Source organism: Manis javanica, chromosome 12, assembly GCF_040802235.1.
Source record: "Manis javanica isolate MJ-LG chromosome 12, MJ_LKY, whole genome shotgun sequence".
Lineage (NCBI taxonomy): Eukaryota > Metazoa > Chordata > Mammalia > Pholidota > Manidae > Manis > Manis javanica.
Genome location: NC_133167.1, coordinates 95,128,358 through 95,146,018, shown reverse-complemented (window position 1 = coordinate 95,146,018; position 17,661 = coordinate 95,128,358). Strand labels below are relative to the sequence as shown.

At 35.6% G+C, this 17,661-nt stretch overlaps 1 protein-coding gene across 4 annotated transcripts in view; it reads left to right on the top strand.

The window, feature by feature from the left end:
* Positions 1-17,661, top strand: part of SGCZ (sarcoglycan zeta) — an 849,975-nt gene that overhangs the window by 518,511 nt on the left and 313,803 nt on the right. For all 4 annotated transcript variants that reach the window (XM_073219083.1, XM_073219082.1, XM_036997286.2 and 1 more), the window contains one exon: positions 12,380-12,574. In XM_073219083.1, the coding sequence (XP_073075184.1) occupies positions 12,380-12,574 (195 nt within the window). The remainder of the gene's footprint in view (positions 1-12,379; positions 12,575-17,661) is intronic.

Genomic DNA, 17,661 nt, shown 5'->3' with positions numbered 1-17,661 from the left:
TAGAACATGGATTAATATAATTTCACCTTGATACTGTATCACAGAAATAATCTAGTGAAAAAAGCACTTTGTTGTTCATCATTGAATCTGCATAATGTTTCAAATGAATTTTAATATGTGTACTTTTGCTCATTCAGATAAAATTTTTTACAGTGTTTCTAACAATTAAGTAATTTTTATTATTGTTTCCTATTCAATCAAACCTATGTTTTCTAAAGGACTACATACAATGGCTAAATAACATAAATACATAAGATACCAAGGATAAATGTGGCTATTAATATTTTCAGTGATTTGTAGAACCAGCAATTGATGTGCTTTGATATAATTTTGTTTTATGTTCATCTAGTCAAATTCCCCATCTGTGCTATTTCTTGATTGTAAGTTGGGTACTTCTAAACCAGTTAAATGCAGTCCACAAAGGTTACTAATTTATAATATGTCTGAGGCCTTTTCAGATCGTCAGGTACAAAGCTAAATTAAGTATTGTGGCCTAGAATATAGCTCCCCAGATCTCTGGAGAAAATGCACTTAAAAAAATAAAAATTGTATAAAATGCAGTCAGTGACCAATTTCTACACTGTGAGAATCTAGAATCAAACTTTGGAAAAGATACTTGGTCACCACACAGAGGAGGCACAAAGATGGTCAGATGGGAACACAGAGCAAGCTATGTGCAGCTAGCCCTATGGATTGGTATTCATAGTGTAGGGAAGGAAAAATAATTTTCTCTCTACCCTTGTGAGTTCTTTGCTGAAGTTCCTGCAATAAAGGACAGATTAACAAGAGAAAAATAATGAAAGTTTATTAACATGTATAGGAGAAAACTGGGAAAAAATGAGTAACCCTAAGAGGTGGCATAGAATTCAGGTTGAAATGTCATCTTCACAGGGAAAGGGAAGGGAGATGTAGGCCTCTTAGGGGAGAGGACATAGTATTTAGGCATGCCCAATGGGATCTTGGAAGAACAGAGGGCAGAGGGGCAGTTTGTGACAAAGTGTGTCTGGGTGTGTTGCCCACTTTTCATATCCTCTCCTGTGACAAGAGTTAATCTTTCCTCATTGACGACACTCCTGAGGAGGGGATTTGTGACAAATGAGTTCCTTTTGGAGGATCTGTCTTTAGACAGGTAAGGGGTGTCAGAGAAAACTTCTCCCACATTTTTGTTTTTTAAGTGCCTACCTCTCAAAGTAACCAGTATACAAAGGGCATATTGTGGCATAGCATATTCTGCTACCCTTCAGTAGAAAAACTTGTTTCTTGATTTGTTTACAACAAAATTAATACAATGGGTAATCTACACTTTTTTGTAACTGTGAAGGTAATGATCAATCTCACTGTGTGAGGGAAGTATTTAAATGAGTTCGTTTCCATTAGACTTTGTAAAATTATGTTGTTTCTGCAACCATTTTACCCATTACTTCCTTTCACTTCTATCTGTTTCAAATATATTAATCAATTAAAAGTTCTTTTCAATTCCAAATTACTAAATAAAAATAAAAAGCAACTCTGCAAATGCTGATAGAAACAGCTAAGAAGCAGATCAATGCTGAAACTGGCTTCTATAACATAGCTTCTTAGGTTTCTCAAATTGCATTTTTTTTTCATATGTTATCTACAAATAATAGGACATTTAGTTATATTTCTTAATTTGGTAGGTATTCATTTTTCAGCACATTATTCCCTGATTTAAATCTTTTAAAAATAAGTAAAAGCAAAAAGTATCAGTTTTCTTCAGAAATTCTAAAATTATATAATTTTCCATAGAAAATATATTCACTGATCTATAATGGCATAAAGAAGGAAAGCTCTAAGAATCAGTACTTATTTATATTTTAGAGAGGTTGTTATACATTACCTCATTTAATCTTAAGTTTCTAAGGTAGGTGAACTTACTCTCAACTTTCCAATTAAGGAAGTGACTCAGAAGGAACAAATAAATGCTCAGGATAATATAAATAGCAAGTGATAGGAACTATGTTGAAATATGAAAATTCATAGATTCTGTCCTTTAACCTTGTCATTGAAGAACACACACTCAGAAATGAAGAAAGAAAGACAAGTTCATGTGATCAAATCTTACCAAACCCCCTGCTGTATGCGTAGTATTATCATTGCACAAATGGTGGCTTCAAAATATTTGTTTATTTATTAAATGTTTTGAGCACCTACCTTGAGGGAGTTCTACTTGAGGGAGTTACAGCAATAAACAACCCAAACTCCCTGTCCTCGTTTGGCTTCTGTGCCAGAGGAAGTGACAGTAAACAAACAGATGAATATTTACTTTAATGCTAGGTGGAAATAAGTTCTATTAAGAGAAATGAATCGGGGGGAGGGAAGTGATGCAGGACAGAGGGTGCTATGCTGTTTTACACGGCGCAGTTTTGGATCTCCTGGCTGAAGAAACAAATAGCAGCGGAGAACCCACGGCTCCGCGCGACCCTGCCTTTCTTATTACTCTGACCTCACTCGGACCTTCAGTCCTGCACCTGCCTCCCTGCTAGACCCAGAATATGAGTCGGGTCCTTTCCTCTCAGTCTGCTGTGCTCTCACCTGATGGATGCCTAGCTGTCCCCTTCATGTCCTTACGGGCATTTACGGGAGAGGTGGGTTGTTCCAGTGAGGCTTTAATAGGCTACTTGTCTACATGGCAACACATACTTTCTTTATTGTCTTTCTTTGCATTATTTAGCTCCTAATTACTGTCTCACATATTATATGTTTTATTTATTTTCTTGCTCCTTGTCTGTGCTCACCACAAGGATGTAAATCCCATGAAGGCAGAGATTTTTGTCTCTACTGCGTCATTGATAGCTTCTAGAAAGGTGCCTTGTGAGTAGAAAGTGCTAAACTAACTGTTCTTTACTATATGAATAAACACAATATTTGTGCTTTGGGAATATGTTTCTTGAGACTAAGCAAAAGAGACAAGAAACAAGGGAGAAGTTGGAAACATTTAAAACAATCTTGGTATGATATGATAAATCCTGAAGAAAAATACTAGCAACGAAGATTGATAACAATAGATGTATGTGAAAAATATGAGACAAAGAAAGAGCTGTGCCTGTCCCCCAAAAGAGACATAAGATCTAAGCATCAATAAAATGGTTAGTTTATAGACACAATGACTTCAAATATTATGCCATTATTAATAAAATCAGGGGTGCCATGATGATTAAATAACTCAATTTTGTATATTATATTTAATATGATTCAGAAGGTTTCTTATTCAGAGTGCTACAGACTAGAACATGGGATTATATTTAATGTTAGAACTAAAGAAATGCTTTTGAAAATCACTGTCTCTCCCACCATCCCCAAAATATCATCCAGTCCAATAAAAGATACAAAACATCTACAGCTTTTGTGATTCACAATAGGGAAAAGCATGTCTACAATTATATAATATTCTTTTGAATCAAATATAATTCCATTCACTCCCACTGTGTTCTCTAAATATGTTTCCAGTTGCCTGAATTATATGCTTTCTACATATATTCACCCATCTGTACAGTCAACAAATATGTATTGATTTACTTAATGAAGCCCATGGATGTAACAGTAATGTACTAAATGGCACTATTATGGTCTCCAGTGATCCCCCTTTTCTGATTTAAAATAAACATCAATGTTATTTCAGTTGAATCAGTAATAAAGCCACTAGCAAAATGCCTAGCATGGAGCAGTTATTCAATAAACGTGGGTATTAATCTCTGTTTATCATTTATAGCATCCCTAGCTGGGTTTGGTGCTGGCCTGATTATAAAAGAATTCTAAACAAAGGAGTTTATAATCTTACTATGGGAAAATAATTCTCCCTGTACCCTTATGAGTTCTTGGCTAAGAATCCTGTAATAAAAAACAGATTAACAAAACAAAAACAAACAAGTTTATTAATGTGTGTACCTCATGCACATGTTGGAGATACCCACTGGAAAATGAGTACCTAAGGAGGTGACTCAGGTTTCAGGCTTAAATACTGTCTTCGTAGGGAAAGGGCAGAGTGATGCAGACCTTTGAGGGGAGGAAAAATCATTCTTAGGAATGCTGCATGGCCTTTGGAGGAATACATGGCGATGTGATAGTTTGTGACGAAGTGTGTGGAGGTATGGAGTCCACTTCTAGTCTCCTCTCCTGTGATGAGTCAGTGCTGTCTGGGTTATGAAACTACAGGCAGATAAGGGAGCTCAGAGACAGCCTCTCCCTCCATTGGCTGTTTGTCAGGTGCCTACAGCTTAAAAGCAATCAGTTTACCCAAGCAGCATATTTTAGGGTGTCATAGTCTGCTGTCCTTCATGAACTTGGACAAGAAAAGACAATAAGACAACAGAAAATAAAATAAAAGAAAAAAAGTACAACAAAAATGTCCTCCAAAAGGCTCTTCAGCTAACAACCACCACCACCACCACCAGTCAGTCTTAGTCTGTTAACACCAACACTGAAAGAGGCTGATCTGTGACATGTAAAACAAAAAGAGAAAATGTCAACAGTTCTTTTTGTACTTTCCACCTGGTGGAGAGGCAGGTTATACAGATGATCCAGGTGTGCCTGCCCAGCTTAGTTGGAGTACTGCCGGATGAAGCATTCGCCTCTCTCCTGGCCACGCACTCCTGCATGGCCTTTGCGGAGTTCCAGCAGGGAGAGAGTCGGAGGGTCAGGGCCTCGGTGAGCAGCTCTCCAGTGCTGACGGAGATCCTTCACCGCACCGGCCCTAACTCGTGGTGACTGTTCGGGTTTCCTTCCCATCCTTCCTTCATGCCATAGGACACTAAACTGGTCTGCATTTCCTCTCTGCCTCTAACTTGTTAAATCAAAAGTGGGCCTTACCTTTTCCCCCTGTTTTAAAACCGAAATAGTTCAAGAGATGTAATGTCTAATTATTGGCCCAAGTGCTTTGTCTTCATCCAGGTAGTCAATATTTAGTTATGCCAGAAATAAAAAATTGTTTTGGCTAGATTAGGTTGGTCTTTAAAAGGTCATCTTTGTTTAAGTCATTTAAAACAGAACATTCTAAATTAAAACATTCTTTATGAATCTCCTCCTCCTCATCTTCAAAAGGGGAGGTAACCCAAAGAGAACATATCGCTTAATAGTTCATTACACATTAGAAAATTTTACATCAAAACAAAGTTGATCACACTCTAAATAATTTAAATTAATCTGGTAATATGTAACTAAGGTTGTCAAAGTGGAGAAACATAACTTTCAATAGAAAATTTTGAAGTTTGCAAGATTTTTCATGACCAGCGATGCTTTCCCATTAGCTATCAAGGCTCCGGAGACCACACTCCCGCTCTTCCTTGTTCTCATTAGGCCTTTCAACTTGCTGTTGGAATGAAACCCAGTGACCCTTATCTTACTCTTTCACCAATTCCGTTTCTTACTTTTGGTCTCTAAACATGTTTTCTTCTTGGTCCTTATTGATTTAAATGGCATGGACTTTCCTCTTGTCCAGCTAAGCCCCCCAGTTGCATTTCTGGCAAATTTGCATTCCCTCAGAGATGTTTCCTTTTCCTCAGGCTCGGTATGCGTCACAGTGCCAGCCAACGGGCTTCTCCTGCCTACGGACTTAGTGTAAGTGGTGCCCACACATGGGTCTGTGTTGTTTTATCTAGGTTGATGTACCTTTGAGTAGGCAAAAGATTTCTCAGCCTCCTTCAAAATTGCTTTAATGGCAAAGTTTTTCTATTAATGTCACCTGGGGGGATCTGAGAATTGGTTTACATCAATGTTAGGAACTTAAATCCAAGTCTGTGAGTAATAAATTTGTGAGTAATAAAACTGTGATCGAGTTTTTGTCCAATTAAATACTGAAGTCCTTCCTATATAAAAATGCTGCATTTTAGAGTGTATAAAATATGTTAAATAAGCTAAGAATGATGACTGGGTCACTGAAAAATCTCTCTTTAAATGTCCACATTTTTATAAAACTTTCATTCATCTGAGAATGTATTTCCCTTTTAATTCCTATTCAGGCTGCTGTTCGCTGTCAGGCTTGGCTAGAATCCTCTTCTATTTCCTACCTCAAGAGGCAGCCCATTTGACTCAGATATCTTTCATCATCCTTGAAATTCAGTTGCTAGACTGCCTCCTTTCCAGGCAATAAAACCTGACTACAGCATTTTCCATAAATCAACTAGAAAAAAAATCCATTCCAAATGGATGTTTTTCTTAAATAGCAAATTTTAAATACCATCATGTTGGATTGTGGCTTGGAGAATTAAGTATCATAGATAGGGAGAAGTTTAAATTGCCATGATAAGTGGACTTCACTGTATTGTTTTCAGTCTCTCTTAACATTAGTAGCCGTTTAGAGACTCAATTTCTGGGAACAGAAAACAAATGCCTTTTTGCTTTGTAAAAGTTCACACCATATTATTTGGAACCTTTAAGCATGTTGTTTTTAAAATGGTATTTCAATCATGTCTTTAAAATTCATTCTAATATAAATATTTATATAGCACTTAAGTAGGGACCACTAGTGAAAGGAGAAGGTAAATTTTTAAAATGAGTATTTGTATCATATAAGATGAAAAGAGCACTTTAACATTCTTTTCTACCCCCGTATTGCTCTTATATAAGTCAGTGTAATAACCATTTGAAAGTTGAGGAAACCGGGGCAGAGAAAGGCTAAGAAACCTGCCCCAGGACACGCAGAACAGAATGGCCTGGCTGGGACTGCAACTCGGTACATAAATCCAAGATGGCATTTAGTTGATTGTGTTCTGTTCCTTGTTTGAACAAATAACAGACAATTGTAGCATTAAATCTAACATGAGCAACACTTAATGAACAGTGACAGCAACATGATTTACCACTTCTCCTAGAATACAAGCTACTCCCAGTGAGAGGTTCAAGGGATTTTGGAATCCAGCTTCAGTTTTTATGATCACAGGGATGTTACATATTGTTACTTGAGTGTGCCAACTGCTAGTTCTATAATCAGAAATTAAAAGCAATTTCCTAAATTATCTAGCTTGCTTTCCAGGAGATGCATACTTCTCTTTTATATTCACATTTCCTGTAACATGGAACACAGGGAGCAGGTCTGATAAAATATGAGATGCTCTATTTATATTTTAATTATAAGGAGTCAATTTAGTGAGTGTGATAAACAAATAGTTTGCTATTTCATTCCAGTCTTTGTGCAAGCATCTCTGCATTATATCGAGTGTTTATGTAAATAGTATTATAAAACTGTGGAATGCCTTTAAAAAATTATATCATTTCCAATATAAAATTGGGTTTTCTTTACAGCTTGGTCATAAAATTGACAATTTAGTTGAAATCTGGATTGGACATAATAGATTCTCAATACCTAGACTTGGACTAACTTTCCAATGCCCTCAAACTTTTATGCAAAACTTGAGAGTCCTTTCTCTATTCCTGGTAAAACTCAGATCTTAAACAGCTATGTCCCACCACTCACCTCCAGGCTTCTTAGTTGTTACTCCCATTTTTAAGTTGCTCAAATCCCCTCCCTATTGGAGTAATGAGGATACAAATATGTGGTGGAATCATTTGGTCCTTCTAGGCAATGCTTCTCCCCTACAAAACATAAAACAGGGCATTCCATTAACAAGTTTGTTTTTGACCTTAATTTAGCTAATGACAATTTAAAACAATGATTTTATGCATCATGATCTCCTTTAACTTCTTCTTTCTGTGTTCTTACACATATTAGAAAAGGTCAAATATTTTTAACCTTTTCATGTCTTTCCAGAAAGAAGCCATGTCTAATTACTGTCACATATGCCCTCCTATCTCCACTCCCAATTTAGATAAAATGAACCCTCTCTGAAAGAGGACAGAGATAGTTAGGGTTGGGCAGGAGAAGATGGTCCTTGTACACACCAGCATCAAGGTCTCACAGAAATCCACATGGAGCAAGTTCATGGTAATGGGGCTTCTGTACTGTGCTGGGAATGAGGGGGTCTCAGTGCCACAGCTCCTACAGCCAGGTATCTGCACACGTTAACTATAGTGCAACTTCTTTCAATTTTGCATATACGGATATGCATTAGATAACTATTACTAGTAATAATTACTGGTAGTTATTACTAGTGCATAAGACCAAAACCAGTCTTGTTCAGTTTTGATCATTGTAACCTTTCTATGTACCTGTACTTGGTGGAACACAGCTGTCTGGCTGATCTTCAGTCATTGTCACTAGTTCTTCTGTCAGTGCATGGCTGAGAATGCATAACTCATCTCAGGGCCCCAGCCTCACCACCTCAGTTATCAGCCTCATACTGAGTGCCCACCTTTCTTCTCCATTTTCCATCTCATCTCCTTCATACAGACTTGCACAGGCAAGGCTATATGTAGTGTTTTGTAGTGTAACACTGTAAAACCAGAGTCCACACTTCATTGGAAATCCCATTTCTTTGCTTTTATTTATCCTTCAAAAAGTTGTCTAAACTCACTTTTTCTAACTCCTCATTTTCATTTTATTATTAGCCCACTCAGGCCTTCAAATACTTCAAAGATTTCTTTAACTCTTCATAGAAGATTTTCATCATTTTCGTCTCATCTCAGGTATCACTTCCTTTGAGAGGCACTCTCGTTCTGCCACTGTTAAATTGACCTCTCCCATTATACTGCCATGGCTGCTGTCTTCATATCTCATGGCATCTATCACTGTTTATTATTATACTCCTTATATAATGTATTTGTTTATTATAGTGTTTATCATCTTCAGAGCACATTACTGTTTGATATGCAATTTTTCTGTTTGTTTACTGCATTTTCCCCAAATATGTGAAATTCATTAGTGCAGTGATCTTAAATTCTACCTGCACATAGTTGTCACTAAATACCTAGTTTATCAAATAAAGACCCACTTCTGCCTAAAGTCTGAGCTTCTATGACCTGCTCTGAGTATTTTTATAATAAAAAAAAAACTTGATGCCAGCTAGGTTGAGATAATAAGTACATTCCTTTGTCCATAGTATTTTGTACTGTTGTCCCTTAATATGAGGCAAGGGAATGACAGCAAATGGTCTCTGCTTCTATGGTTCATTTCTATCCATTCCATCCAGCTCAGCAGACTTCTCCAGAATTCCCTAGATTTTAAGTGATAAACCATGTTTAAGTCATTCTAGATTAACCCATTCCCTTCTAGGCTTGATACACTGTTACTAAATTCACTGAATAAAGTAACTGTCTGAAAGGCAGATTTTCCACACCTCTGGAGAAAAATGTTAAAAAATTCACTGAATCTCATTCGATGTGCCCATGCATCTATCATTTAACCTCATAACATCTTGCTGGAAATTTTATTCACATTATTAGGATATTGAAAGTATGTTTCTTCTTAAAGAAAGTGCAAAAGCCAGATTTAGATCAGCCCATCCCTGAATTACAGGGGGATACAAGTGCATACATTCACCTTAATGTGAATGCTGACAAGCATCTGGATCCAAAAGGGCTGCAGACTTTGCTGGTATTAACTAAGATAGACCAGGTTTTAAAAGTTACTTGATTCTAAGGAATGCTTTGTAGACAGGAAATACTAAGTGAAATAGAATTTCAAAATTAAGATGAAGAGGATCCTAATAACTTCAAGTAGACAGGAGGTTAAATCAACCTTGAACACTGAAACACTTGAATAGAAAGGATTTTGAGGATGTTGAATTAAATATTTCACTGGAAGACAGAGAGGACAAAGCCAGAGAAACGTCTCAGCACAGGGATATTTTCTCTCAGGGAATCATGACCATCTCTCTTTCAGGAAATCTACTTAGCTGTTCTGAGAAAGTAAGAATTTCTGCAAGTATCCATTTCTTTGATAGATTCTTTTAGAAGGACAATAAGCACTTAGGGGAACAATTTCCATCTTATTACAGAATTCTCATAATGCCAAGGGAGTCACAATATTTCACAATCTGTTTAATACTTGAAAATGGATCAACATTTAACATTTTAGGCAAAGGTTGTAATGTTTCAAATTTAGGATGGTTTGTTTAATCCTAGAGTTGTATGTTGTCATTCTTTCTCTTGCTAATACTGCCACTGCACAGGGACAACTATTCAGAGCTTTTGTGCTCTTGAAAAACACTCAGATCTGTGAGATTTAAAAAAAAACAAAAAAAACCAAACTCTTAAAAGAACACTCTAACCTTGTCTTTTTGCAGCTTGGATGCTCCCAAGTATTTTGTGGTGAAGAAGGCATATAAAGGAATAATGTTAAACTTATCTTTATTTAAGTAAACATCATTGAATTTCTTGAGGTGTTAAATATAGCTTTAATTATATTTTTTATGTTTCTTCAAAACCTTTTCTGTCCAACTTTTGTTATCCCATTTGCTTTTCAGAATTGTTAGAGACATTTGATGTATTTAACGAATATCTGTTTTTTTACCAAAAATAAAATTCCATCTTACTGCTGAAATATCATTTTCTTGGTAATTCATGTTTGTTTTATTTTAGGGACCTTCTAAGTTCTTATTTTTTTCCTAAAAGTCACACTAATCTCAACTTCATGTCTAACTAGAATTTGTAGATACATAATATTATTTAAAAAGTTTGCTTCAATATGAGATTAGAGGCAATGCATGACCAGAATAGTCACAGCATCTGACTTGTGACTTCGCAGAGACCAGCCAGCGGGGCGTGTCCAGGCCCCTGCGCTCCCCTGCTCTCCCCCTGCTCCCACGGTCTTCCTTTTCTTAGGTTCTTTCTTGTTCTTTTTGTTCTTTACTTCCATTGTGGCAGGCCAAGGAGTTCCTTTTGTCCTCATCTTATAAACATTTTCTACTTTGTCATCATAACCATTGTCATACCTATAAAATCCTCACCGAAATCCTTAGGCAAAGCACGTTTCCTCAGCGTGTTGTGACCTGTCGTAACACTCACGTTAGATGGTATGTAGCAGTTACTAGGTTACACATCACCCCTCCAAACTGGAATCTAATTAGGATTAAAGGTTGTTGGCTAGTTTCAAGGAAATATTAAATGTTAACTTAAGTAGTAATGATGACATAGTTTATTATATTATGAAAGAATTTGCTCTTGATTAGGTAATATTAGTAACACTTTTAAACCATTTAAATTTATGATCTAGTATACACAACAGTTTATTGTATGAAGTATAATAAAATTCAATCATAAAAAAATTGGAAAATTTTAATATTACATTAGTGCAATTTGAAGTTATAGCTCTAAATTTAAAACAAAAATGGGAAAAAGTCAACTAGAACTTAGGCCTTTTTGCATTTATCAATATATAGTTTAATATTTTATTTAGCATAGGATTTTGTCAACAAACACCATAACTGAATATTCTTCGACTATGTATTTTATGTTTGATATACTTTATATTACTTGACAGGTCATTTTAATTCTTTACTAATGTTTTTATTTTGGTATAATTTATTCAGTATTATCTCTGTTGTATTATTTAATGAAGGTACACAAGAAATCTTAGAAGAACCTATAGAGAAAAAAACTGAATAATTATTCTCATATAGAAAATCATATTTCATAAAAATTAAGTTCCTGTCCTTCAGGTAATAATTGGTATTCTGAAAACTCTATACCCAGTACATATTCTTTGACTTTTCTTATGCATATTTCCAAGTCATAACAGACAGTAAGTAATGTATTTACTTTTCGAAAGAATGAATTTAAAACCTAGTTTATATATTACCAAGGCATATCATCTCCCCTTTTGTAAAACTAACTTCTGCTTATGTCTTTATATTATAGGATGGTATGCTGTACTGTTGTGTTCTTTCCAGAGATCAATTTTAACCTGATAACTTATTGAAATACAAATAAAATAAATAACCAACAAAGTTCCAAATAAAAGTTTTAGTTAAATAGCTGAATCTATATAATTCTAAATAAAAATGTGTTTTTTGCATAGGTTTTTACAAATACATTGACATTTTATTAAAGCATATGCACTGAGATACTTATATGTTACATTTTTAGATAAAGACCCAGAAATGCTGTGACACATTTGCTCTCTGTCTACCCCAGCACAGGTAAAGCTTATTCTATGAGCATCTTGGATATGCGTAGTTACTGGAGTATAGACAACCAGAGACAGAGTTGAATCTTCAGAGACTCCTGGGAAAAAGGGCTACATTAGGATTGGACAAACCTGACTAAAAATACTACACATCTTGTAGATAAAACAGTTAATGAAACAGCTGTAAAAAGCAACATAGATGATAATGATTTGATGGTTTTTTTAATATTTCAATTAATTTTATTGAATGACTTAATTTTAATTACACAGCTGTAATTATCTGAACACTCGCTACCCATTATTCTTAGGTATGTTGTGGCTTTTGACTTTTAAAACAAATTATCGGTTTTATTTTTGAATGCTTCTTTTCTTTCTTTTTTTTTTCTCTTCTCCTTTTTTCAGATGACACGAGAACAATACATACTGGCAACACAACAGAATAACCTACCGAGGGCTGAGAATGCACAGCTTTACCCAGTGGGCATCTATGGATGGCGAAAGAGGTGCTTATACTTCTTTGTCCTTCTGCTGTTGGTCACCATGATAGTTAACTTAGCCATGACAATATGGATACTGAAAGTCATGAATTTCACAGTGGTAAGTACCACCATGATTTCACATCTAATTACTTTTGCTCTAAAAATGATGCAACTCTGTTATTTTAATATTTTTAATTGAAAGTTACTCATCTTAATTTTTACAAGTATGTGTCTTGACATTCCAAAGACTGCCATATAGTATTTTAAGATTGCATCCAGTATATATTCAGGACACACATATTATCTTCCTGTCATTAAGTCTGAGACATTTAGATCATGAGACAGTCCAGAATACTGACTCATTAGAACGTTAAGAAAACTTTAACCAATAAGCATAAACAATTGCTTGCTAAATCTGGGAATCTAAGAAATGAGTCTGCTTTTAGAGATGATATTTCACATTAAATTAATATTAGAAATCACAAGTATGTTTGCAATACTTTGTATGGAATATTTACTTCTCTATATCTGTTTTCTATGAAACATACTGCATGATCAAATCTAAACACTGAAATTTTCTCTGGGCTGCATGAGCCAATGTCTACAATTGTTATCAGACACAATCTCATTCTTCTGTAGCACAGATATGGTAAATAGAAGATAAACTAGAAATGAAATCACTCTGCTATGAAAATTATTAACAACATTATTGTATACTTAATTGATGAATTTTGCTTCAGTTTACTGAATGTGTTTAGTAAACCCATGAGCATGACTTATTTGGGAAAAACTAGCTGCTTTAGCAAAGTCTGGTTTAATTTTTTTCTGGCTAAATTCTTAAATTTCTTTACTCTGCCTCTAAAACCATTCTGCCTCTGCTTAGAGACCTCAGCTATCTTCACATGAAGCAGTTGTCTTTCACTTGCTGACCAGACTGCTGTTTTTCTTTAGACTCGTGCATCCGCAGGGGCACGTATAAAGCTGGCTGTTTGACTTCAGTGATCTTTCTATATTGGGCTTCTTTTTTCCCTTTTTAACTCTGCTGGGTATTGATTCAGCAAGAGTAGTTTCTGACTTCACTAGCTTCTAATTCTAACTCAACCACAGAATCTCAAAGGGAAAATGAGCCTAGCATTTGTCCATAATGTATGGCACCGCAGTTGTGTGCAGAAGGAGCCTGCGAAGGCTGGTGGCCTAACCTTCCATAGAGGAAAACTAGCACTGTGCAAATCATGATAGAACAGCATATGCTCACGGTGAAAAACGAGCTGAACAACGGTTCACTTTTTTTTTTTTTTACAACGGTTCCACTTTTTACAATACAGTGCACATTTTGAAGGGTATTCATCAGAAAAGAAACAAAGGGCAAAGAAAAGATGAGCAGAACTCAGTAAGTTTCAGGATTAGAGGAAATAGCCGAATCCTAGAGATGAAATAATACTCGCCAAACAGTTTGCACATCATTTACGACTTCTTACTATACTACATTAAAAGTCACTGAGCATAGGTGTCTAGAAGTGAGTTGGGAGCTACTAGGCAAATGATTGCTTTATGTGACTCTCTGGTATTACATTGGAGCCATTCCTTTATCTGAAGAGTTGGTTCAGCCCTTCCTTCCCCAACACACAATTGGGAATGTTGTGGCTCACATGTCACTAATTCTGCTCCTTGTCTTTTTGTTCATTTGAGTTCTGCTCCAACCTCCCCTTCCTATGTCTATGCTTCATTAATGGTTCATTTTTCACTTAGTAGGGCTGTACATATATGCAATGTTTATGCCTCTACAGATTCTTTTATATTGCAGTTACCAGCCAAACCAGTAGTTGATGACAGCAACTTTATCAACCTCATTTTTCTTAACTAAAAAACAGACCTTTTAAAAGAGAGAAAGAGTAAAATTTTCTCCAGTTTTGAAATTTCAAGAATTCAAGTTCCCCTACCAAAAAGCACCTTTCAAAAGCTCATGGAAAGTATGATGAACACTATCACTTCAGGGAGCCCTAAATCTGTCCAGTGACCATGGCCATGGGGATTTTTAAATTGAAGCCAAGTAAGCTTCTCAAGCATACTTAAATTAATTAAGAAAATAGACTTAAATGCAGAATTACATGACTGCATGCATCAGGCTCCTGATACCTTGCACCATGCTGAGGCCAAGGCTGGATAAGCCATTGAAGGGAAGTAATTGAAGCAGTCACCTTTGTCTTCATGATCCACACAGGCCTCTAGGTTTCTGTCACCTACAGAGCCATCTAATTTGAACCTCAGCTGGCCAAAATATGTGTCAACATATTCCTAGAGATAATGAAAGGCATTTATATCCATAGGTGTCTTGGGATTTATTTCTTCGTTTATGTTTTGGGTATATCCTTTTTTTTAAATCACAGTTTTATTTTTTATAATCAAAACAGAAGACTCTGCTATTCTTTTATAGCTGAAAGAAATTGAAAGATGAAATTATTATATCAAGATAAGCATTATAAGGTAATATACTCTATCTCAATGCAGTAGTTCATAATTTTTCAGATAAATTCTGAATTACTTAAATAGTTGGAGACATCAGCAGTCATGGACACTACATATCACATTCAGTTGTATGTACATGAAAAACATGAAATAATTTGTAATCCTCTTACATTAGAGCAGTAAAAAAAAATCAATTTTATGTTTTTACTAGCACATTATGATGGTATCCATCTCTAGAGTAAATACCAAAACCACTTGCCATACTACAGAAAGAAGTAGTAAATGATGTATAAGTTGTTTGGGGGGGGTATTATAGATCTGCAAAAAAATGTATTTCTCTTTTCATTATAACTGTTGTCATCCAATATGTGGAAATGTGTGGCTGTTAACATCTTATATTTGAGCTAACTGGACATGTTATTATTATCAAAATACTGTGTTTTCAGCACAGCAAGGATAGCCGCCTACCTACTTTGTGATGCTTCAAGGAGTCCATCATTATAACTAGTATTATTCATGATCTGTGTGGTTGATATGGCCTTATTCAGTTTCTCATTTTGTGGAAAGTAAAATCATGCTGCTATTGCGATACCCAGCTGCAGAGAATCAGGAAAAAGGAAATGAGTTTATACTACAGGGTGAAAGACTTAGGACAGATATAACAATGATTTCCTGGCTGGCAGAGTTGATAAATGTATGAAATGAATTAAAGAAAGACACTGTGAACTTTATTCTCCCGAGGTCAGTATGACCCAATTACACATTGCTGCTGTTTTTTTTTTTTTTATATTTGGTGGGTATAATATTTGTGATTCAGTATCAATGGACTATTCCAGCAGATCTGCCAAATCCAGGCACTTTGCTAAGGCAATATTCTTTTCTTGGTTCAAGGTTCATTTTAAGTAAATTAGTTCTATGTTTGAAAATTGAAAATTAACATAATAATAAAGTAATACTGTTAATCACAAGAGTACCAAGTAAAAATTGGTGACATCCAACTGCAACTTAATTCAATTATGTATGTTAACTAGCCCGCAAAAGAAAGAATGGAAACATAAGTGTCATTTATTAAGCAAAGAGGAAAGGAAAGTTATGGGTATTGTGAAGAATACCCAGATGTGGATAATAAATGAAACAATTAATTTAACAAATTGGAAAAAAAATTTAGAGCCTTGTATGATCAGTGGGATGAATGTTGGCTGAAAGGACAAGCCACAAGAAGTAGAACTGAATGTCATAAGCTTTCAGGATTGAGCAAGAACCAGGAAGTTTTTAGTTCAACCACCCGTATATTGCTTGAGGCCACGCTGCAATATTCCCCCCATTAGTCACCCAGCATCTGCTTAGCCCCTTCGTTGGATGAGAAGCAAACCACCTGATTAAATCACCAGGTAGTTTTACTGGTACTAATACACTGATGTTTTGTTGTCTTCCTGTATATCACTCCAATCATAGGCTCCCAGTTCCATTCTTTCAATCTGACATGAATTTATGAGTTAAATTATCAAGACCACAATGTGTCCTAATGTGTGTGTGTGCGTGCACACACACACACGCACATGCATACATATATAGGTATGCATACACTTTTACAACATACACTTACATATACATATATACACGTCAAGGTTCTATATATGTAATGTTAACTTTAAAATTAAAATGGTTATTTTACCAAAATTAACAGGTTTATTCAGGAATAGCAGAGAATTACAATCTGGGACATGCAAGCTACAGCATAACCATAGGCAAGTCATGAGAATGAAGGAAAGAAACACTCTTTTGTACAGGAAGAGGCAGAGTTAGGAGGCTGGTCAAGCAAAAAGTCCACGGGAGTAAACTGGGAGTCCCACGTGCCATGGCTTCTCACTGGCTGCGTTGTGACAGTCTCTCAGTGGCTGGGCTGTAGTGGGGGGCAGAAGGAAGGTGAAGCCTTCTTCCTGCTGGATTGATGGATGGCAAAACAGCTCAAACAGTTAAGACAACCATCCCTTCCAACAAGATCTGAGGTTTATGAGGACTGTTTTCCATGCAGACCTCCTGATGTCAAGTCAGTGAAGTTTCCCTTAATTAATTTTCATAATAGATATGTACCATTGGTCATATTTTCTTTTAATGTCTAAAAATCAAAATATGTAAGGGATTCTTATACAGTTACTTTGGTTTCTTCAGTTGTCAGTTGCATTTCTTCATTTCACTTATCATCTATGATGCATAGTTACATTTATATGTTTACAAGACTGTTCACCCTTTTAAGATAGCAGTCTGCTTATAGCTATCTCCTGAAGATTCTCCTTATTTATTGGTTTGTTTGTTTATTTAGGTGTCCCTTTCTGACAGATACATCCCTAATATATTTTTATTCATATATCTTATCTCTGTGATAGGACTCACTCTGTTATATTAGATGTATATTTATGGTTCATCTAAATATATATTCTTCTCCACAATTTTCCCCCAGTTCCATTAATGTGCAGATTCCTCAAGGAGCATAAAGTGGTCTTATCATCTTATTCATCTTAGTGTTTTGACCAAGCATATAGTAGGTGTTGCATTATTTTTGGTGGACTACATATAATTTTTAAAGGTCTGAGTTCACTTTCAGTAGAGAGTCTAAAACTTAATGTCTTAATTTTTGCACTCATTTTCACTGTAGAACTGGTTCAGATTCTAGTCATTGCTGTTTTTATGTTGTGGCCTTTTTTGTGTTTAGCTGAAATCTCCTCCTCCACTAGAGAT